At 52.3% G+C, this 22,283-nt stretch overlaps 2 protein-coding genes across 2 annotated transcripts in view; one reads left to right on the top strand and one right to left on the bottom strand.

Annotated features, from left to right (window-relative positions):
* Positions 1 to 4,647, top strand: part of LDAH (lipid droplet associated hydrolase) — a 131,458-nt gene extending 126,811 nt beyond the window's left edge. The window contains exon 7 of the mRNA XM_063330554.1: positions 1,400 to 4,647. Coding sequence (XP_063186624.1) covers positions 1,400 to 1,591 — 192 coding nt within the window. The 3' untranslated portion in view covers positions 1,592 to 4,647. The remainder of the gene's footprint in view (positions 1 to 1,399) is intronic.
* Positions 4,648 to 17,813: 13,166 nt separating this feature from the next.
* GDF7 (growth differentiation factor 7) lies at positions 17,814 to 22,115 on the bottom strand. Its single transcript, XM_063331243.1, has 2 exons — positions 21,739 to 22,115; positions 17,814 to 18,771 (listed from the first exon to the last, which is right to left on the bottom strand). The coding sequence occupies exons 1-2, from the start codon at positions 22,067 to 22,069 to the stop codon at positions 17,849 to 17,851; spliced, it is 1,254 nt and encodes a 417-aa protein (XP_063187313.1). The 5' UTR covers positions 22,070 to 22,115; the 3' UTR covers positions 17,814 to 17,848.
* Positions 22,116 to 22,283: the final 168 nt, after the last annotated feature.

Genomic DNA, 22,283 nt, shown 5'->3' with positions numbered 1-22,283 from the left:
AGTCTGGGCTCTTAGCCCACCTCTGCCCCAGTGGGTGCATTTATTTATATTCCACATGGCTACAAAAATGATGGAATTGAAGATTTTTGTGATGAAAGGAAGACTTCTTGTCCCCTAATTTATGTTAGCATTGCTCAATTATTCACTGAAGTACAGAAATTAAATATGAAACAAATGAGAGTAATGGAATTGGGCCAAGCTGTGCGTGTGATACGTTGAGCAATGAACATCCTTCTGGTACCTGCATTCAAACATTTTAGTATAGAATACTCATCATTAATCTTGTTCCTGTATAGTTTTAAATCTGTAGGTTTTTACTCTCTCTCGGACAACCACTCTCCCTTAAATTACTTTTTGGAAACTGAAAAACATTGCTATAGCATGCAAAGTTGAGATGAAAATGGGAGAACGTGATGACTTCAGAAAGAGTGGCACTTGGTGTTTCTAACAGAGAAAAGACATTTCGTGGAATATGGCGTTAGCCTGGAATTTGTGACTTCTGTGTTTAGGTGAGCCCTGTAGCCCCTGCTGCATGGATGTCATTGAGCAAGGTTATTAGGGCAAGATCAAAACAAAATGGACTTTGGTAGAACTTTAGTTCCACATCACAACCCAAAAGAAAACACTCGTCGCTCTCTGGGAGGTGCCTGTGTTCTACATGGGCAGCACTTCACAAAGGTAAAGTTCTCCAAGCAAAAAAAGTTTTGCTTCTGAGAATGACTGTAATTGCCATTATTCGGACATTATCCTGAGTGAATCACCTCCGTTTTACATCTAACACCTGGGTTAAGAAAAATAGGTGCTCCTCCACTTAAGGCCCCAACTGGTCAGGTGCTTTGAGGTCACACCTAACAGATGCCAGTGAGACTGAGCTACTCAAAAATGCAGAAGAGCCTCCTACTTTCTCTTAGTTTATATCCAGAAGAAAGCCGCAATGGGTAGCCCCTTCAGCTGGGACATAGCATCGCGGTTACTGGTAATTTTGCTATTTGACCAAATAGCGAGAAAGCTAACACAGAAACCAGCTAATAGCTAGGGGAAACACAGCAGCTTGCCTGGATAGGGGTGGACTCCATGGACAACTAGATGTTTTGATCCATAAAAACAAATTTCTTAAGACAGCCAGACGTCGATCAGCAGGTATCTGTTTTCAGAGTCAAGCCCATATTGTTCTCCACAATTTTACAGATGAGGAAACTGAGTCGCTGAACATTTAACTGACTTCATCATAATTGCAGGCTTGGAAACAACCAAGAACTACCAATATGCTGTTCCTCACAGTGTATGTTGGGTAATGAAGCATCACTTATTTCCAAATCATTCAGTGCTCTTTTTCCGGATACTGGTTGCCTCATCAGTAACTTCTCACATTAATGATTTGATATGCTTTGATTTCTAGCTGATTTTTTACTACGGGACGGGAGACAGCTGGTGTCCGCAGCACTACTACGATGAGATCAAAATGGATTTTCCAGACGGGGACATTCGGCTTTGTGAGAAAGGGCTCCGCCACGCCTTTGTGCTAGATGCCAGCAAGGAGATGGCTGCCATGATCACAGACTGGCTACAGGATGATCTGACCAAATTATAAATGCGGATTCAGTGATTAACAAGAAAACGATGTAATTATTTTGTGAACGTGTAATTTTTTGTGAGAGAGTCTGTCCTATTTTTTTCTGTTTATTATAGATTATGGCTTGTTTTCTATTGAGATGTTTTAGAGAAAGTTAAAGAGAGACTGGCTGGTCCAAGTTATAGTTTTATTGATTGAATGGTGATGTACCTTCATCCTGTGTCGTCAGGACTCTGCAGGAGTTGACAGAGGGTGGAATATTTATTGTCTGATACTAGATTCACTGGCTACAAGCGTACCTGAGTTACTACCACCCCACTTACCTGCTGGAGAAGTGTCAGGGATGGGTTTGGGGCAGCCCAGCTGGCCTACTTTAGAAAGAAATACCAGGATAAAAATCCCGCTGTGGATGGATGCCGGCAACGGATCTTGATATGCTGCAAAAGGCCTGACCCTCTCCACGCGTCTCATCCGTCCGTGTAACCCTGGTGCATGAAGCCAGAGCAGCTCAAGGCCCCAGGACAGCCCTAACGTTGTCTCCTCCAGGTCAGATGGGGTTGGTGGTCAATCAGAGGTCAGGCTGAGTTCAGGATGAGTACAAGGGAGACGCGTGGATGAGGTGTGCAGTTTCTCCAAGTCTCAGAATTAGGGCGCTGCCGGGACTCCACAGGGTATTAAAAATACCGGTAATAAGGTAACTGTGGCGGCTCAGGGAGGGAATACACATGGAGCTCTTGTCTGGAATATGGCCAAGTGTTCCATTTTTCGATTGACTGTAGAGAAGGTAAAGAGTGCTGGTCAAAAGTGCCACTGTTAAAAGGTTAAAATGGATTGCAGAATCTAGATATAACTACTTATAGGTGGCCTAGATCGTGTAATGAAGTCCATGGGAACAGTGCTTGCTCAGCAACCTTACAGAATTGAACCACTTTTGATGCCTAAATTTCAGTTCTTTGCTCGAAGGACTGAAGAATGAAATTTTCTGCCAAGCCACAAATTAGATAAGTTCACTGTGAGGAAATGGCTATTACTCTGCCGTGTTTGCAGCCGTGAAATGGCATGAAATGTTATTATTGAGAACCAGATCCTTCCTATAGCGCATGGCTGACAACTACACCCGTCCTCGCCTTCGTTCATTCCTCTCCTTCACAGATAGCAAAAAAAAAAGCCTAGGAAAAAACATCCTACCGCTTGTGATAACAGAAGTTCCAAGCGATAGCTAGAAATGAAAATAATGTAAGTAAGGGGAGCAGAGCCAAATGTAACCAGGAAGAGCTTTCTAGCCATGAACCTGGGAAGCAGTCTCGCTGTGGAGTTTGTAGAGACATTTATAAATAAATAAAACACTACAGAATATAGTCAGGGGAAGTCCTGCCCTTGCAAACAGATGAATTTAGATGCTGCACTGGGTACCTAACTCGCATGATTTATTAACAGCTTTAATGTGGTACTAGTGAGAACGGTACTGGAGAATGTTCTCTGTGATGCAGAAAGACCAATTAATTCCTTACTCTTCTTACACGATGATATTCACGCCTTCCACTTTTCTCTAAACCCTCCTGGAATCTTTCACTGATTTTAGAGCAATTTGTACTAGAATTCAGTTTCTGGATATTTTGGACTAGTTTTCAAACCTGCAGACAGACAGTGGATTTAAGTGACCTTCTTTGTACCAGAAACTGGTTCAGCTTTTGAGACTAGCCAGTGGCTTTTCAGATGACACTGCCGCGGAATGAAACAGACACCGATGCTTGAGGCAGAACTGTTGAGACCGCGCTTGCAGCAGCACGGGGCGGAACCAGACGCGTTCGAAGTGAAGGGACTGTCCCCCCGTGCCACCGATTCTGTTTACTGGGGAGTCAGGGGACTTTCCTTCTTTCTACAGGGCCGTGTTCAGTCATGATCAAAACAATTCTCGTGCTCATTTTAGAAATCTCTTGGTGTGTGTGTCCACGTGTGTTTCAGCAGCCCCCAGGCGTTGGCGTGGATTCCTCTTGGAGGGCCTTAGGGCAGATGCTAAATGCGTGTGTTGGCCTCGGTGCTCCCTGGGGCAGAGTGAAGGGGGGAGTGTTCACATACATATATATATATGTACACGTATACATATACATATGCACACGTTTGTATGTTAGCAGCATAAAAAATACAATTCATGTGGTTGTTTGGGTTTACACGTCGTTGTGGTTGAACAAACCCTTTGTTCTTCACGGTGTACGGAATCGGGTCATTGAGCCAGGACTCAGTTTGTAAAAGTTCCGCTGTTGCAGTGGATCTCCTGAGGACAGGAAAAATCTTGCGTTAACCAAAGATGACAAGCAACTATTAACGCCTGGAAACTGAAGCACCTATGAGAAGCAGTTGTTTACAGTGCATTATTCGTATACTTTGTATGAGGAATTAATTTAGCAATACTTGTACTTGACTTGTGTATGCCTTTTATAAAATGTTAATCCGTTATAATAAATCCTACTGACTGCATTAAGACCTAAACCGCGATTAGATCTGGTCAGTGATGACCATACCTACTGCAGGATAATGCCTTACGATTTTCTGAAACGAATTTTCTCTAAGATTATCAGAAGCGTATTGATTCAATTGCTACCTTCCTCCCAGATGCTGTTACCGTAAGGCTGAAAGATCTGAAAATTTGCTACTCTATTCATTGCAAAAAAGCACGGGTCTAGTTTTCACGGCTGTATTTCCTAAGGGGAGCAGATCTCACACAATGAGAATCCAGCTCCTCCGAAGCCCGTAGTGTTCACCGTGACCCCAGGCAAAGAGTGTCAAAAGTGCTTATGGTCCAAGCGTGCCAACTTCCCCTGAGAACACCGCGTGGTCTTGCCTGTTTTAGACTTATTTTAGAATTCTTGGGAAACCTATCGCCAGTTAACTGACTGTGTGCAGTGGCACCTCGGCTCTGTCGTTCACATTTGTGCTTAATCCTCACCACGCGCGTTATCCTGCTCGTTTCAATGACTTTGACTCATGTTCAAGTGTTTTGCTAGATCGATACCTTTTATGAGAAAGTACACAATTCCAATAACAAAAATAAAGACATTTATGGTAAAATGGAACCGGATTCTTTATTTTGATAACTTGTTTAGTCTTGGATCACCTTCTCCATTACTTCGCGCGTACAAAATTTACAAAAATACTTGGCAGACCCCAAATTTCACATGCGATGCAGACATCGGCAAAGCGCAGAGAAAATCAGTGGGTGGTAGGCACCTGCCTCCCTTAAGCATTTTTATCCAGAGCCGCTCCAAAATAATCGATGTTTGTTTCCCCTTGCTCCCTCCCGCTCCATGTTTGCTGCGGTGAGCGTGCGGATCAGGGAGGTTTGTCCCTTCGGGAGGCTCCATGAGTGCTTGCCCGGTGTTCATGGTGAAGAATTTGGAGTTGGACTCCAAGCTAAACAGCGGTTTCTGGACTCAGAGGAGACAGATTGCATACATGAGCCACGACAGATAATCTCTTCTCTGCAGCTGAGGTCATTTATGTATTTATTTTACAGAAAATTGGTTTATACATGCGTCCACTCCCTGTCCCTTTCTTTGGTCTAGCTAATTGCCAGCAAAGACTTTAAACAAGATGTTCAATGGTATCATTAATAAAGTTGCTCAAACTATTACTGGGTTTGGATAAACTCAGTAGACCCAAGGGACTTGTTTTACTGTGTGTCACAGGTCACACGCAGGCTCCCAACTACAATGAGTTCCTGAGGCTCTTCGCTTGCAGGAAAACGTTCTCTTTCCTGGCACGTTTACAAAACAAGAACCCAGAGAGCGTTCGGGAGCGACCAGGAACTACTAAAGCAGGGTGTCTTTCTGGAACAGCTGGTGGGGTTTGGGTACCGGCAGCAGATGGAGCAGCTGCCAGAAGCGAGCGTTGCGCGGGGCGGCCTCATGCCGGGCTTACGAAACGGGCTGACCCCCTTTCGGGGAAGTACTTGCGCTGTGGAAAGTGGTTTGCGGCAGCTAATAAAAATGCAGAATCTCGTTTAAAACATCAGAGTCGCTCTGGATCTGACTGCAGCGTTTGCCGGGCAGACGCTCGAAGGAGATTTTTTTTTTTTGCCAGCTGATTTGAAGCGTTTCACAATGAAAGAGGCAGCAGGGGGTGACCCCCACTCTCCCAGTTTACGGACATCTTTGACAAACTCACCTTAAAGCCCCCAAGCTCTAAAATACGCCGTGCTGCATCTATTAATAGAAATTGTTGTGTATGAAGATGATGTGGCTTGGAATTGGGAAAAACAGGCTTTCCCAGTGTTTTTCCCTAATGGACACCCTTAGAATTTGGTAAGGATCCAGCTGTTCCCATCTAACTTGTGAGAAACAGGAATACCATTTACAGAATATAAATGTTTTGAAGTGCTACCACCACCCGCTCTCATCAGGCAGGGGGTACTGCAACTCATTAGTGTTTATCAGGAAGGAACCTATATTTTCACCCACAAAAAAAAAAAAAAACCTTAGGATTTTAAGCATTGAGAGTGAAATGGAGTGTTTAAGTCCAATTACAGCCCCAGTACAGCCCCAGTGAAGTCAATGGGACTGTACACAGCCCAGGGAGACCCAAGCGATGGATTGACTGAGACTAGGACAACGGAGGTGACAGGACATGAACAAAGAGCTTCCGTACCAAAGTACTGCCCGCAAGACAGGAGTTTCCTTTTATCCTCATATCCCTACCAGTTTGCACCAAAAGAGGCCAGTCCAACACAGCAGGATTCCTGGGCAATTAGCACTTTGTGACTACGAGGATTTAAGTGTTCATAGTAATCAAAGCATGCCCGCCTAGGAGCAGTTACTGAAAACAAGATGAAATTTTCATACTAGAATACGTTGGGATGGCAGTTTTGCCCCACAGCAAACACATGTCCCGGTGATGTCCCCAAGGACCTTCTGAATCGGGCTGCATTACAGAAGACTACATGGGATGGCACACGAGAGGCTTCAGGTAAGTCTCAAGCTGGTGCTACAGCCTGGTCCAAAACCTACTGAAGTTGATGTCTATGTTAAAACAAACTTCACTGGACTTTGGATCAGGTGCTAAAAGGAAAACTGTCCCTCCAACCAAAACAGACCTGGCTCACCAAACTTGCCCCCAAGTCATAAAGCAGTGCTCCCAAAATTAATGTCTAAATTACTTGTCTGATCTAACTTAGGTATCTAAATGTAGGGGTACCAGGTCTCCCTCTGGAGGTCCTGGCGGGCACCAACTAAATTTTACCACATAAGGGATTTAGGCATTTGCTTTAGGGTTAAGTCACTAGGGCCCGAGTCAGACTGTGTCCTGTTTTAGCGATGCTCTGCGTTTTCTACGGCTGTATCAGTGTGTGACCTTGGGCATCTCACCTGTCTTTGCTGTGCCTCTGATTTCTCCCAAATATAAGCTGACCATGACAATACTTGGTTTTCTGAGTGTATATGAGGATTAACTAGTTTTTGCGGTAAATCACATGAGTAGTCTGAAGTTCATAATGTTCATACTATGGACTAAAAACCTGTCTCCACTGAACGCAAACCTACTACTCCCACTGATCTCAGTGAAGACGTGACAGGAACCATTTGCTCTCACCTTTTAATGTCTTGTTGAAAATAACTTGTTAATACTTCCCTGTAAAACTGCATATAAAGTGGACGGGGGGCACGGTGGCAAATGCCATCCTGCACTCCTCCATGGGCCTACCAGGAGAACTTGTGCCAAAAGACCCTCTTCAGCCAACGTGGCTGTAAATGGGCATGTGAGGATGCAGGAGGCTGCCCAAAGGGTGGCTTGTGCCTGGTACATCAGTCCATGTGCCACTGGGAACAGAAATCACCATAGAATCATAGAATCACAGAACCATAGGGTTGGAAGGGACCTCTGGAGATCATCTAGTCCAACCCCCCTGCCACAGCAGGGTCACCCAGAGCAGGTGGCACAGGAACACGTCCAGGCGGGTTTGGAATGTCTCCAGAGACGGAGACTCCACCACCTCTCTGGGCAGCCTGTGCCAGGGCTCTGCCACCCTCAAAGGAAAGAAGTTCCTCCTCATGTTGAGATGGAGCTTCCTATGCTCAAGTTTGTGCCCGTTACCTCTTGTCCTGTCACTGGGCACCACTGAAAAGATCCTGGCCCCATCCTCCTGACACCCACCCTTTCAGTATTTATAAGTGCTTCGCTCCAGCTGAGCCATGTGTTTGTGTGGCTGTGCTCAAGGTGAAGGGACAGCCTAGAAAATACCAGCGTTGTAAGAATTAATTTTTCAGTCCTTCAGGCAAACCTCGCTCGTCAGTTCTCCGTGTGTTTCTCCTGGGTCTTCAAACTTAAGGTTGCTCTGCTGTGACTGAGCAGGTATGTCAGTCACCTGACCTATCAGGTATGTCTTGAAGACTTCTTCTGAGCTTCCAAACGTGCCCTACTCCACACCTGCATGTTCACAGTATCGTATGCGGCAGGGACATAGCAGAGACAGTCTGACCCTGTTACCTCCCCTCGCTGTCCCCAAGGCCCTTTGGTGATGTTCTTTGCAGGAGCACATGCAGCCCCCTCTCCCTCAAACTTCTGACTTTGCAACTGTAATGTCCTACTGAAAGCAGGTGAAAAAAGGTTCTACAGGTATTTGACAGCCCCTCCCAGATTATGCATCACATCCATTCGATGTGATGGATTAAGCTAATCTTGCAGATTCCTTGCTTTCTGGATGTCCCGCAACTTTTAGAGTTCACCTACTAGGAATGCAAAAGGGTTTCATGTCCCAGGGTGCTTTATTTAGCTATTAAAAAAAAAAAAATACTTCAAAAGAGGGAGGGAGGGACGAATGAAAAACAATTTACAATTAAAAGCAATCTTTGGCAAAAAATTTGCTGCAGCAGTAATAGCCTGATCTCTGGAGTACTGGGCGATGTATCACATATACCAGTGGTACCTAACAGGAATGAAACCACCGGATCTGATTTGGGGGAAAATAACTCTCTGCTACATTTTTCCAGGTATTTTTTTCATATCCCAAATATTGAAATTCCACATTTCTTCCTCATTTCCCAAGGGATGCGTTCACCAGACCTAACCAAGTCGGGTTCCTCCCTCACCCCTCCAGAAGAGCGTTGCTTTGGGGTCCCTCCGCGGGGACCACGGGGAGCCGGGCACCTGCAGGGCAGAGTCCTGTGCCCAAGTCAAACCCATCAGGCCGCCTTTGTCTGACCACAGGCATGACGTGGGCAGGGGATATTCTCCTAACTCTCATATTTACCCCCTCAATACGATATTTCTGAGCCTCTAAAACTTTCTATTCAAGCCAATGGAGAGAATCCTCTTTGGCTGGTTGGAGCTGGGATAGCTACAAGTCACGGCAGGTGAACTGTGTTCAGAAACACAAGGAAGAAAAGGGATGTACATTTTGCTGATAAATCCATCACAAACACTTACTATTCTGTCTTTTTTTTTGTTGTTTTTTTTTTTTTCTGAGAAAACACCTGAGGTTGCCAAGGAAGGCAGTGTAAAATGGATGGCTTTCTCATTTTGGTTTTAACATCTTCGGGAGCCCGGGAATTGAAGGTGACTTACGAAGGTTGCTGTGAAATGAGCCATCTGGTTTCGGGACGCAGACACAAGTCTTCAAAATCAAAAAAAAATCTTGCCGAGATCTATTTATCAATAAAATATTTAATAAACTTATCTGTACAAAATATTAAAAAGGTTACTGAAGAGTATACAAGAATACTTATTTAACAAATATATACTGCTATATAATATATTCAAGAAAATATAGATTGCTGTTTACAGTTCATTTACAATCCCATATGTACAATCTATTTAAACTTTAGAATACATACAAACAATGCATTTACACCGTCACTTACAGAGCTATCTTCTTTAGAGATATTTCACACACTCAGACCTGGAAAAGCTGAACAAATACATGGATAGTTTAGAGGCACACACAGGGATACGAGTATTGCTTCAAAAATTATAACTACTAGAGATACGGCTATTGGAAACACGAGTCCTTGTTCATTTTTTGATATTTTCCTTTCTAATCCAAGAAAAGAACATATAAATAAAACCACGACTGACCAGCAGAGAGGCTCGTTGTGTCAAAGGAGCTCTGGGTAGTGTTGACTTCATCAAAAGAGCACACGGTGATGGGACACGCAGTGACTTGGCAACATGGATCATCAGGCAGGGCTGACGTTGCTCCCGCCCGCATCCGAAACGGGGAGCACCGGGAGCGGAGCGGCTCTGTCCCGCACAGACACGCTTTCAGGTCTCGCGAGCGGCATCTCCACCAGCTTTTCCAAAGAGCCGCAGCGCAAGACGGAGCCGGTGACTCCGTGTGGGCAAAGCCAAGCCCCTTACGGCTCCTTGGTTTGTACGAGCTGGATTTGCAAAGGCACTGCGCGAAGGTGGCTTCGGCTGAAGCGCCTGGGAGCGCCGGCTGTTCGGCACCTCAGAAACTATCACCCTTTCTTTTCGGCGCTATTTAAAAGGTTAATTACTCACAGCAGGTGGGATGAATGTAACCAGAGTGACCACCCCTCTCCCTGGCCAAGGAGGGGACGAGCTGCCCCTACAAAGTGCCCCGTCCCCAGCTGATCACCACCTACATGACCACTTAACTCCTCCAGCACCTCCTCAAGGACTAAAGCCTGGCCTCTCCGTGTGCCACCATCCCTTTTCCTGGCCTGTGGTTGTTAGTTCACGGTCTGCTGCTGACGGCTGAGCTCTGGTGAGCCCCTTGGCGCTTGGCAGTGCCTGGCTGGCATGCAGCTACCTGGACGACCAGCATGGAAGCAAGGCAGCACTAAGCTTTGCCTCTTGTTTTTTCCCCTCCTGCTCCCGTCCTCTCTCTTCGCCAAGGCAGGACAGAGGAAATGAATGAAACACCGTGGGGAACGCTACCATCTCCCCCAAAACTGGAATCAAAGCCAACGCCAAAGCTCTGGGGAAGGCCAGGCTTGACCCAGCCTCTAGATCTCATTCCTTTGATGGTGCAGACCTGGGTGGCACCATCGTAGGTTGACACCGTGGCAAAGTGGAGGGCAAGGGAGACCCGAACACTCCCACCTTCCACCAGAAAAGCACTTGAGCGTGTGACCCATCATGAGCGGGTCCTCTCCTCCCACCGGCTTCAACCCACCCCCTCACCGTCCCCTGCCCGAGGGCACAGACTGCGACCCGGCCTCCTGCTGCTGAGACTCAGCCTTTCCTTCCTCGCTCTGCCCCCACCAAACACCACAGCAAGGCTTCACACCCCCCAGCCTGAAAACCCAAAGTATGAGCACAGGTATCAAAGCAGAAAAATGAGCCCACAAAATGTACGAATGAACTAACAAGTGGTGATGACAGAAAAATGAAGAGCAAAACCTGCTGAAAAACCACTGAAAAAATGGCTGGGTTTCTTTTTCAGCCGTTCCTGGGAACGGACCAAGCTTCAGTTTAAGATTTTTCAATACCTATCTCCATGAAATTGCTCTGCTGCCCCACGCTTCCTACCCTAGTCCATTCAGCCAAAAGTTAAACGCGGGGCATCAGCCAGCCTGCGGTGCGCTCCGTCCCACCACCACGTAAATCAGGCTCCTCTCCAACATGGTAAATTCAGGGGGGCTGCTCGAATACCAGTGCCAGCAAAAGGAAAAAGCAGCCGCATGGGCTACACATGCCTTGAGGTGTAAGGCTGCAAAACGTCCTTCAGGATGGAGGGTGGGGTCCTTGGCCGGTGGGTTACCAGGAGTTCCAAATTTTGGTCGTTTTTCAAAGGTCCAGAACACTTGCTGATAGGGCACAACTGATTTTCAGAGACATCTTTGCACATCTCACAACACACTGTAGTGGGAATAGAGAGCCTGAACGCAGCTGGTTTTGCCACGGAAGACATAAACCAGCTTACGACAAAATTCAGAGTGTCGCAAAGACCAGCCAGGTGGAACATCTCGTTCTTTTACCAGCCATTAATGCAAAGGCAGGAGGGGCAGAAAAACTCTCCCCTCACCTGACCATCAGCAACACCCCGTCCATGAGACCGCTACTCCCCAACTCCTCTCCCCGACGTGCTTTTGTGGAGGACACGGTCCCGGTGGTGAGCACAGCACCGCACTCTGCTCCTTCCACCCAGCAGCCCCATTCACACCTCGCGTAACCGTAAAGGGACCCCCGGTGCTGGGGAAGCTGCTCTGACGCCAGTGGTCCACACACGGTCTCTCCATCTGCTGGTCATGGCGGGTTTAAAGAAGAACCATTCCACCCTCAAAGAGCAGGCTCGGTTTTGCCCGTGTGGGTTTTCCTGCCCATTCACCTCCCCAGAGAGTGACGTGAAGAGTGAAAAATTCACACCGCAACTCCGGTTTCACCCAGGACAGGGGACACAGCAAGTGATTTGGTGGAGCTGCCCAACCAAGGTCCATGTGACAGTCCTTCGGTCTGACTGTCCTTCAAACCCAGCGGCACGGCCCCGTTTTGGGCACCAGCCCCTGTGCCATACTCAGACTCTCACTGCCGTCGCCCCACGCAGGTTTTTTCTCCCCGGCACAGCTGCCCCAACACAGACAAGAGAGAAGGCACTTGTATTTCAGGACTCACTACATGCTCCGCAGGAAACCGTGACATTGCCCACCAGGTTTACTCCAGCACGAGTATGAGCTGGTCGGTGGACTGGTGTTTGTGACATATCTGTCACATCAATGTATGCCATGTGTTTTTCGACGGGAATAAATGTAGATGCTGCTACGGCAGACAAGCACGTCAAGCCGAAGCTCATGGCAAAATCCCTGTTAAGTGTGGGCAGCAAAGCCACAGGTCCCACCAGCGCCCCAAGGTGCTCCGCTCCACCTGCCCAGCCGTAGCCCCATGGGACCTGCATCCCCGGGGCGTCCTGAGTGATGCCCCGGCACCTCCCACCTCTTCCCTGCGAGGGGCCACGCTGCCACCAGCGGTGCGTGCGGCTGCTGTGACGTGGGGGCCAGCACGGGCGACTCTCCCCGAACACACACCTCTGGGCTCGTGGAAGCAGGACCCAAAACTGCCGACAGTAAAAGGAGCTGGAACGGGAGGGTGGCCGACAAGGCGCTGTGGGCCTGCCCAGTTTTCTCCAGCAGCAAGAGCTGTGGAATCGAGACGTGAGTTAAAATCCACATGGTACAAACAGACACGGAATGAGCTGGCCCTCGGACTCGAGCAGACGGCTCAAGGCTTGGGGTTTGCTTTTAATGGGAAGCGGTGCCTTTCCAGTCTTTTCCTTACGGGTACGCGAAGCATCAGCAAACAGCCAGAGAGGACACGGCTCCATCGGCCAGTGCTGACCAGAAATAAAGCTGCTGGGACCAACACAGCTGTGCCAGGGCCAAGCTGCCTTTTCCGCATGAAAATCCTTCTCCCTACCAGAGGATAACTCATTTTCCTTCTACCATTGGATGCGAAGCATGATGTAAATTAAAAAAAAAAACAAAAAAAAAGGGGGGGGGGCGATAACAATTATTCCTTAAAAAAAAAAGAAAAAGGATACAATCTCTGTTTCCCGGGAATTATTTCTAGGCCACAGGCACCCCTGGTCATCAGGCAGTTAAACTGGGCATAAAGCCATTTTGCTTCTGACTGTCCCTGCTCTGGGACCCCACCGGACAGGGGGGCTCAGGACACGCAGCGCAGGCAGTGGTTCAAGCACAGGCTTTAGCTTTATAGAGCTCAAGGGGCCCAAGGCAAGACACACCCCCCGCCCCCCCACTCCTGTCCCGATCCTCTGTGCTTCCCTGAATGACAGCCCCAGTGCTTCCCAGTCAAATGGGATCGCTCCACGAGTTTCCCGGCTCCCGTGCAATTACAATCCCATGTATTGGGCAGGGAACCGGTTAAGCACACATACATAGTCCTTTTCAAATGCTTAATATTTCTAGCCTCACTGTAATTATATCCTGCAGATAAAAATGGTGCTGAAGGTCAAACAAATCCTCCAGGAGAGTATACTCTGCATGGAAACTTGTTTTTTTTTAACTGGAAAGGTTGTATAAATACTGCAGATTGAGAACCTATAATTATCCATTAAAATCACTCTGAGCCTACTGAATTCACATTTGTCCACGTTCAACCTCTAGCCTCCTATTTATAATGCTCATATGTGCCCAAAAATCAGCTCGGGCAAGAGGCGACTGATCAGAAATACATTTTTCCTGGGCCGTTTCTGTGGCGTTAGGGGGTGATGCTCCGCGAAGGACCAGCTCCGGGGCTGGGGCTCTGGGCTGGGCCGGGCCACCGCCATCCTGCAGCTGGTTTACTCCTCCGTGCCCCTTGCAGATGCATCCCCGCGTCGCTCCCCAACACGGCCGGGCTGCAGCATCTCGGTCCTGGGAACCACCCTGCCCGGGAAAGGCTTTCCCACCCCATCGGGGGCTCAGCACCTCCGTTTGCAACGGCTCCGACGGCGCCATCCCGAGCCTAATCCCACTGTTTGGGTGCAATCTCTGAATCTGCACGGGGACGGAGAGGCAAGTCCTTGCTGCCAGCATGTGGGGATGAGAGTCCACCCTCATAAGGGACGGCAGGCGGCTTTTGCTCTGGAAATACGCCTCCGGGAGCAGTGACGAATGTGACGGCTGAATGCTGTGGCCAACACACTTGCCCAGGGTGGCAGCAGCGGAGTTACCCACCGAGAGCCCCAGCCCTGCTCCCCTCCAGCCTTGTCCTGCTCATGCACATCCCCCCGGAGCAGCCCCAGGCAGGGACCTGCCCTCCCCTGTCCCCTTTGGCACGCAGAAAGAAGATGCAACGCCATCCTTTGCCCTCCTGTTGTCCTCTGGTGGTTGTTTGTCCAGGAAAGGAACGGATGCTCTCTTAAAAGAGCAGCTGGCATGGCGCTGTCGCCATGGGTGTGAACGCAAAGGGCCACGCCGCCACTGGCCTCACGCCAGGAGGATGAAGTTTGCTCTCCCACCAAACACAGAATCATGGAATCACAGAACAGTTTGGGTTGGAAGGGACCTATAAAGGTCATCTAGTCCAGCCCCCCTGCAATGAGCAGGGACATCTTCAACTACATCAGGTTCCTCAGAGCCCCGTCCGACCTGACCTTGAGTATTTCCAGGGATGGGGCACCTACCACCTCTCTGGGCAACCTGGGCCAGTGTTTCACCACCCTCATTGTAAATAATTTCTTCCTTATATCCAGTCTAAATCCTCCCTCTTTTAGTTTAAAACAATTACCGCTTGTCCTATCGCAACAGGCCTTGCTAAGAAGTTTGTCCCCATCTTTTCTGTAGGCCCCCTTTAAGTCCTGAGAGGTACCTGCAGCCGGGAGAGCCAGGACTGGTTCCCACACGGGCAAAATCATGGATGGCATCGCTGGCAGCAGCATCCTCTGCGCTCTCCCCGAATTCTCCCCCTCCTCGTTTATCGCAGCGATCCAGGCTACGAAACTGCGGCGACTGAGCCACGGCTTTTCTCGCCAGGGCCAGCGAAGCCACCACGGGGCTCAGGGCAGAGCCCCAGCAGCAGCGTCAGGGAAAGCATCACGAGACCCAACCCATCACCCTGCTCTCCATCGGCCATCTCCGGACCCGAGGTGACATCCATCTGTCTGTCTGTCCCCTGCGGCTTGGCTGAACAAGAGCCACAAGAACTGGGGGTCGCTGGCATCGGCATCCCCTCGGACACGGTCCCACAGGAGCAGGTCTCAGGCCACCCACTCGGCCGAGGCTCACAAGAGCCACCAGCCAGTGGGGGGCTGCCAAGGAGCTATATATATGTATATCTTGCCTAGATTTGAACTGCCCACGAACCTCCACCGCAAATATTTGGAGGAAGGGGAGGGGGTAAAAGAAACGAAAACATTGAAAAAAATTGTCTCAGCAGTGAGAAAAACTACCAAGCAACCAACATCGATTGAAAAATTAGGTACTTGGAAAGCTTGGTAACTTTACGGCTGAGGTGGTGTTTCCAGAGCAAGCTGCTCCAAGCACTGCCGGTGCCAACCCCCTTCCCCAAACCGCCTGCGCTAAAGCCAAAGGGCAGAGGAAAGACACAAGCCCTCCTGACCACCTGCTACTTGCCCCTTGGTCCCCCCCAAATGCTGACCATGAGAAAACCCACCAGCATGGACCTCATTCTTCTTCTCCCCCACTAACCTCCATCTCTGACCATCCCCCTGGCTACGGGCACATCGCGCTTAATACACATTTACGTTCACGCTGAGGTAGGGAGCTGGATTTTCCTCCCAGATACGCGGACGTAAAGCCAGAGGAGCTCCACGGGTGTCAAGAGGGTTAACATGAGACTTACGGGTACCACACGTCGCTCCCCTGAGATGCCACCAGGCGCAGCCTGAGGATGCAGAGCCGACCTCAGCGGGGCGAGGGTGGGGCGAGGCTGGGGGGCTTTAGTCCAGTGGATATATCGCCGTTATTGATGTGCACGGCTTACTCCCTGCTGATGTTCTGTTTCCTTGGCGGGAGGGGGCTGTTGGATCCTAAAGGAGACTTTCCTGACCTTTGAAATCATTTGGATCTTGGTAGAGCTCTTTGAGGTGACCCTGGCTCTGCCCTGGCTCAGCTCAGCCCTCCCCAGCAGAACATCCCTGCGATGGAGGACAACTGGCTTTATACAGCAAAAACCCCCATGTTTTCCAGCAGGGATTTATCTCCCCCAAAAGCAAACTACTGTCAGTAATGAGCGCTGATGTTTGCAGGCCAACACCTTGACCGCCGGTAAAAAACAAACCGTCAAAAGCAAAATCTGTGCAAATACATCTCCGGTCTAAGCCAAGCCAGCTACGGAGCCAAAGTTTGGTACCAAATGCCACCGAGGTGCAGCAGAGACACTTCCCAGCATCCAAAACGTGCCTTGGCGCGGGTGCAAGGCTTCTCTGATTTAAAGGCACAATTTACACTCAGCTCCTGAGTTACTAAAATCCGGTAGCCCTTTCAGCAGGGGCCAGAGCGCCCCGTTACACGTTGCAGTCTCCGAGGGTGGCGTTCAGCCGTTTGCATGGGAAATGTCTGCTCCCGGCAGATCCGGGCTCCCTTAACGGAGCGGGGAGAGGCAGGCGCTCTGGGGATGGAGCTCGCTGGGAAATCGGTGCCAAAGGAAGGTAGGGTGGAGCTTAGGGCTTTTATAGAGATTATTTGGAAAAAGAAGAACCCGAGCAAAATGGCTCTTCCCCGGGGAACTCGAGACCTTCGCTTCTCTCCAGACACGCTGGGGACGGCTGTGTGACTCGGGCCCGGTGCCGGGTGCCCAGTGTGCCTTGGAAATGGGGTTTTGTGCTGGAAAGGGAGGGCACCCACTGGCCAGTGGCTCCTGCAGGACATCGGCAAAGGGTGGCAGAGCCCACGCCAGCGCTTCAGACCACGCAGAGCCAGGGCATCCCCAGCTAACACCTCGCAGGGCCCGTCCCCATCTCCATCGCGAGCACGAGCTCTACTTCAGACCCGACTCTTGCTTTAGCCTCCACTTACAGGGACCATCTTTCCCGTCCCCAACGGCACCCACCGATCTCTGCACCACAAACAGGCCTGGACCAAACGGTTTCAACCTCCCATGGCCATGGGTTCTCCACTCCCCGCAATTCCGGGGGATCCCTCGTTTTCCCCCCACAAACCCAGGACAGAGATTTGAAGGCAACCAGAGAAACTCCTTGAACATAAAGAAAAGAGCATTCCCACCTCCCCTTCACCCCACCGTGACAGCTGGAGGGTGATGCTGGCCCGACCCCTCCGTGCTGCAGCCACCACTCTGTCCCCCACCACGTCACCCCCCCGACACCGAGACAATTTTGGCCAGACATTTTCCAAAACCTTTGGGAAAGAAGGTGTCAGCTCAGCTTGGGCAAACCAAGCGATCAGGCAGAGCTCGGAGGATTAGCAGGCATCCCCCAGGGACTCTGCCGGGCTGTGTGGCCCCCCTCCCCGGGACCGGGGGGACAGGCAAGGTACGGAGATGGGGGCAGCTCCGAGCGGGGATCCCGGCCTCCCACCACAGCGCGTCACCCCCCGCTGAGCCCCGGGAAACCCAGCGTGGGTGGTGGGGGTCCTTCTTTCTTTGAGAGGTCCCGGGGGGACAATTTACAGCCTTGCTGTCTGAGGGGGGGGCATCCCCCATCCCTCCTGGGCTCACGGCCAAGGCGTCCCTGGGAAGGCAGGGGACACCTGCTCGGAGCTTGGCTTTTGGAAAGGCACACACCAAAATGTGTATGTGGTGTATATATATATATATTTTATATATATATATTTATATTTCTATATATAAAATGGGGCAGGGCTGCTGGGCGGTGTGGGGCGGGGAGGGGGAGAGCTGCAGAAATTGCTACCTGCAGCCACACGTCTCCACGACCATGTCCTCGTACTGTTTGTAAACCACATTGTTCCCGGAGTCTATGTAGAGGATGCTGATGGGGCTGAGCTTGGAGGGCACGCAGCAGCTCGGGGGGGTGGACTCCGGGTCCATGGAGTTCATCAGGGTCTGGATGATGGCGTGGTTGGTGGGCTCCAGGTGGGAGCGTAGGGGGAAGTCACAGACCCCCTCGCAGTGATACGCCTCGTAATCCAGGGGGGCGATTATCCAGTCGTCCCAGCCCAGCTCCTTGAAGTTCACGTGCAGGGGCTTCCTGCTGCAGCGGGTCTTCGCCTTCTTCCCGTGGCCTCTGCCCCCAGATCGGGCGGCGATGGTGGTCCGTCTCCTCCTCCGCTTGGGGTACGCCTGCTGGCCGGGATCGGGGGGCTCCAGGAAGGGGGGACTGCCCAGGGCCTTGATCTTATCCCGGATCTCCTTGAAGAGGTTCTCCTTCCTCTGGGTGCGGGAGAAGGCCACCAGCAGGGCTCGCTCGTGGGGCTGCGGCCGGGGCTTGCTGAACCCCATCTGCCGGGGGGGCAGGAGCCGCCCCGACTGCTCCGAGACGATCCTCAGCAGGAAGCACAGCAGCTTGCCCGAGAGAGATCTCTCCCTCCGATCTCGCAGGGCTTCCCAGACATCAAACACCTCCCATCTGGAGGAGCCCGCGTCCAAAATGTCCGCAGCCCTGGAGTCCAGCAGCCGGGGCTCCTCGCCGTCCCGGCTTGGGCAGGTGGAGAGGAGAAGGTGGTGGAAGGTGCCTTCGGGGGACAGGGCCAAGCTCCGGTTTTCAGGGAGGGCGCGCAGGATCCGCAGCTCCGCTCCCGTCACCTCCTCCGCCTCGGGCAGGCTGGAGATGTCGAAGAGGTATCGCTGCTCGGGGGCGGACGGGGAGGCATCTGGAAGAGATAAAACAACAAAAAAAAAAGAAAAAAAATTTAAAAAGGACAAAAAAAAAGCACAAAAACTCAGCAAGCTGAAGCCAAGCTCTCGTTACGGAGGCACAAGGGACACAGAGCTAACGGGGGAGATCATCCCCTTGCAGCAAGGCTCGCTGACCATCCCAGCGGGGACACAGCCTGTGCCCTGCGCCCGGGACCGTCACCCTGGCTGGAGGCACCGAAAAAAAAACGGGGAGGAGAAGGCGGAGAGGGAGGGAGGAATCAATTCAAACAAGTGGCTTCTCATCAGCACTCTTCCCCGCGTCCCGAGGTGGCTTCGCCTCCTCCCCCTGGGTGTTTCAGTGCCCCCAGCTGCATCACTATCCTGTTTTGGCACCAAAGCCCCATCTGAACCTGCGCGGCTCAGTCCCATCCCCAATCAGCAGGTTGTCACCGATTTCTTCTGCCCTACGTGTCACACACCCAGCCCCTGCTCCAGCCCCAGCCATGCCAAGTAAAATGCTGTGAAAAATCTCATTTTCCCTCGCAAGCAGGCACAGGCACTCACGTCAGGGAGGCAGCCGCTGTGCCTCGGGGTGTCTGATAGAGGCACTCCCAGAAGCTGAAAGTGAGCCCAGTTTCAATTTGTCACTATTTTTGGTGGATCCAAAGGCCAAACACAGACTTGCGCAGTTTCTGGCCCTGATTAAATACTCAATGAGAATTAAAAAACAAACCAAACAAACAAAAAAACCCAACACCAACAAAAGAAAAAAACAACCAACGGAGGTGGGGTTGGGGAGAAGAGATGAATGAGTTCTGGGAGGGTCATTTTTTTCTTTTCTGGGCACGCTGCAAACATCGCTGCTGTGCCTGAGCCCCCCGACCCGCTGCCGGCAGAGCCCTGCCCGACACCCCCACAGGCAGCCCCCTCCCGTGGGCAGCGCCGCCGGCTGCAGCCTGCAACCTCCGGGGGGGGAAGATTTGTCTCCCCGTCATTTGCTGCTATTATTATTTTTTTTATATATATTCTTTTTTAAAAGCAGATCTAAAATTCCTATGAGGAGCAGACAAGGAGACCCCTTTGAAGGGTTCATCTGGTTTCGTTTTGCTCCGAAACCACCCAGGACCTGTGCGTGGTTTTCCCCCCTGCTCTCCCAAGCCGGGCAGTGCCCACTCTCCCACCGGAGCATCTCCCCCCGCCCCGGTCCCACCGAGCTGCCTCTCCGTTTCCCCACCAGTTTTCAGCAAAAAAATCTCCCCGCAAAGGCTGCCGGCAGGATACGGCCCCCGATGGGTTTGGGGATGGATGGGTTTTGGGGGGGGGGGGGAGGGCTTCGCACCACCAGCCGCCACTTTCCCACCCCGGAGCAGCCGGTGTCACGCATGGGGGCTGCTTTTCAGTTTTTCTTTTCACTTTATTCCACCGTGATTTTATTATTTTTTTATCTCTCCAGCCGAGCGAACTTCCCCGGCAGGGCGTAATGTCTATATAGACGCACACACACACACATATATATATATATATATATATAAAAAACTACATCGTTAAGTGCGTGTATGTGTTGATTTGATTATTATCATTAGATCCGCGGGTATGAAGGGGGCACAAAAGGGGGGAGAGGGAGAAGGGCACCGCGATACCGAGCTCAGCCCGGGGCTCCGGAGTCCGGGGCTGAGCCTCCCCCCACGGGGCACCGCGATGGGCCGGGACGGGGAGGGAGCGCGGCCGCGCTCCCTCCCCGTCCCGGCCCATCGCGGTGCCCCGTGGTGTTTTTCGGGCTGAAAAGGCTCCGGCGGGGTTTCTCCCTCCCGGTCCCGGGGATGCTGAGCGGAGAAGCTGCCCCCAAACTGCGCCGCACGCCCCGCTCCCCGCTGCCGGGCAGCGCATCAGGTGGCGGGGATGGGGGCGGAGGGGTGTCCCCTGCCCGCCCTGTCCCGGCTGGGCTGCACCTCGCAGCCTGTCCCAAACCGCATCCCCAGCCCCGAAAGGCATCCTCGACCCCGATTGCATGTGCCACCGCCATCCCCGACCCCACGCTCAGGCACAGCCCCGTAATTATCTCCATCGGAAACCCTTTTCCTCACCTCCAAGGCACAACCCTGTTGCTATTCCCCTTGCTACCTCACCCCATGCCCACGCACAGCCCCGTCCCCGACCCCTCTCCTCATCCCCGGTCCCATGCTCAAACTCATGCGCAGCTCCATCCCCGTTAAACAACTGTTGCACGGCCCCTACCCCGTTAAGCTGCATCCGCATCCCCATGCGCTACCCCGTCCCACGCAGCCACCCCGTGCTCAGACCAATGTGCAACTCTATTCCCCAAACAACGCACAAGCCCCAGCCCCATGCGCAACCACGCACAACCCCATCCCCAACCCCATCCCAAGCACAAACCCGTGCTCAGACAAATGTGCAAGCTCCATCCCCGCGTACAACCACATCCCTGCACTCTCGATGCAATGCACAGCCCTGTTCTCCATGCCCAAACCCATGCAGAAGCCCCATCCCCAGACCCATGCAGAAGCCCCATCCCCAAACCCCATGCAGAAACCCCATCCCCAAACCCAAACTCATGCGGAAGCCCCATCCCCAAGACCAAACCCATGCAGAAACTTTACCCCCAAGCCCAAATCCATGCAGAAGACTCATCTCCATGCCCAAAACCATGCAGAAGCCTCGTTCCCAAACCCAAGCCCATGCAAAAGCCCCATCCTCGAGCCCAAAACCATGCAAAAGCCCCATCCTCGAGACCAAAACCATACAAAAACCCCATGCCCGAGCCTGAACCCATGCAGAAGCCCCAACCCCAAACCCATGCCGAAGCCTCATCTCCATCCCCAAACCCATGCCCAAGCCCCATCCTCAAGCCCAAACCCATCCCCATCCCTCCCCGCCCGACGGCGGGGTCCCGGCGGAGCGGCCCGTCCCGGCTCCCCTGTCCCACCGCGGGCGTTGCGCTGCGCCGTGCGCCAGGCACTCACCGCTGCGCGCCCGCTCCGCGAAGCCCGTCACCGTGTCGGCGCGGCGGCCGGGGGCGCGGCGGGCGGCCAGGCGCTGGTAGAGGGCCACCATGTAGTGGTGCGGCACCACGGTGCCGTTGCGGAGAGCCCCGTCCCTCCGCGGCGGGGAGGAGAAGGGGGAGGCGGAGGAGGAGGAGGAGGAGGCGGAGGAGGAGGAAGGCGCGGCTGCCGAGGGTCGCTGGGGAGCGGCCGCCGGCGGGCCGCGCACGGCGGCGGCCTCCAGCCCGCGGCGGAGGCGGCAGGCGCCCAGCAGGCAGAGGCAGAGGGCGGCGGCGGCGGCGCGGAGGCGCATGGCGGCGGCCCCGGTGCTCGGCGCTGTGCTGCTGCCGCCGCCGCTCCCCGCCCGCTTTTGAACATCGTCTTCGCCCGCCGCCGCCGCCGCCGTCGTCGCCGCCGCCGCCGCCGCCGCCCGCCGCCGCCGGGGCGCCCCCTGCCGGCCGCCCGCCACACCCCGCCACAAGCACCGCCCGCCACCCGCACCCCGCCCCGCCTCCCCCCCGCAGGTG

Source organism: Chroicocephalus ridibundus, chromosome 3 (genome assembly GCF_963924245.1).
Source record: "Chroicocephalus ridibundus chromosome 3, bChrRid1.1, whole genome shotgun sequence".
Lineage (NCBI taxonomy): Eukaryota > Metazoa > Chordata > Aves > Charadriiformes > Laridae > Chroicocephalus > Chroicocephalus ridibundus.
The sequence above is the reverse complement of the archived record's forward strand: the minus strand, read 5'-3'. Positions and strand labels throughout refer to the sequence as shown.

Coding starts and splice junctions, on each gene's coding strand:
- GDF7 (XM_063331243.1), bottom strand. CDS start 22,069: ATGCGCCTCCGCGCCGCCGCCGCCGCCCTCTGCCTCTGCCTGCTGGGC. Junction 18,772..21,738: donor CGCGGAGCGGGCGCGCAGCG/GTGAGTGCCTGG, acceptor TATCTCTTCCAG/ATGCCTCCCCGTCCGCCCCC.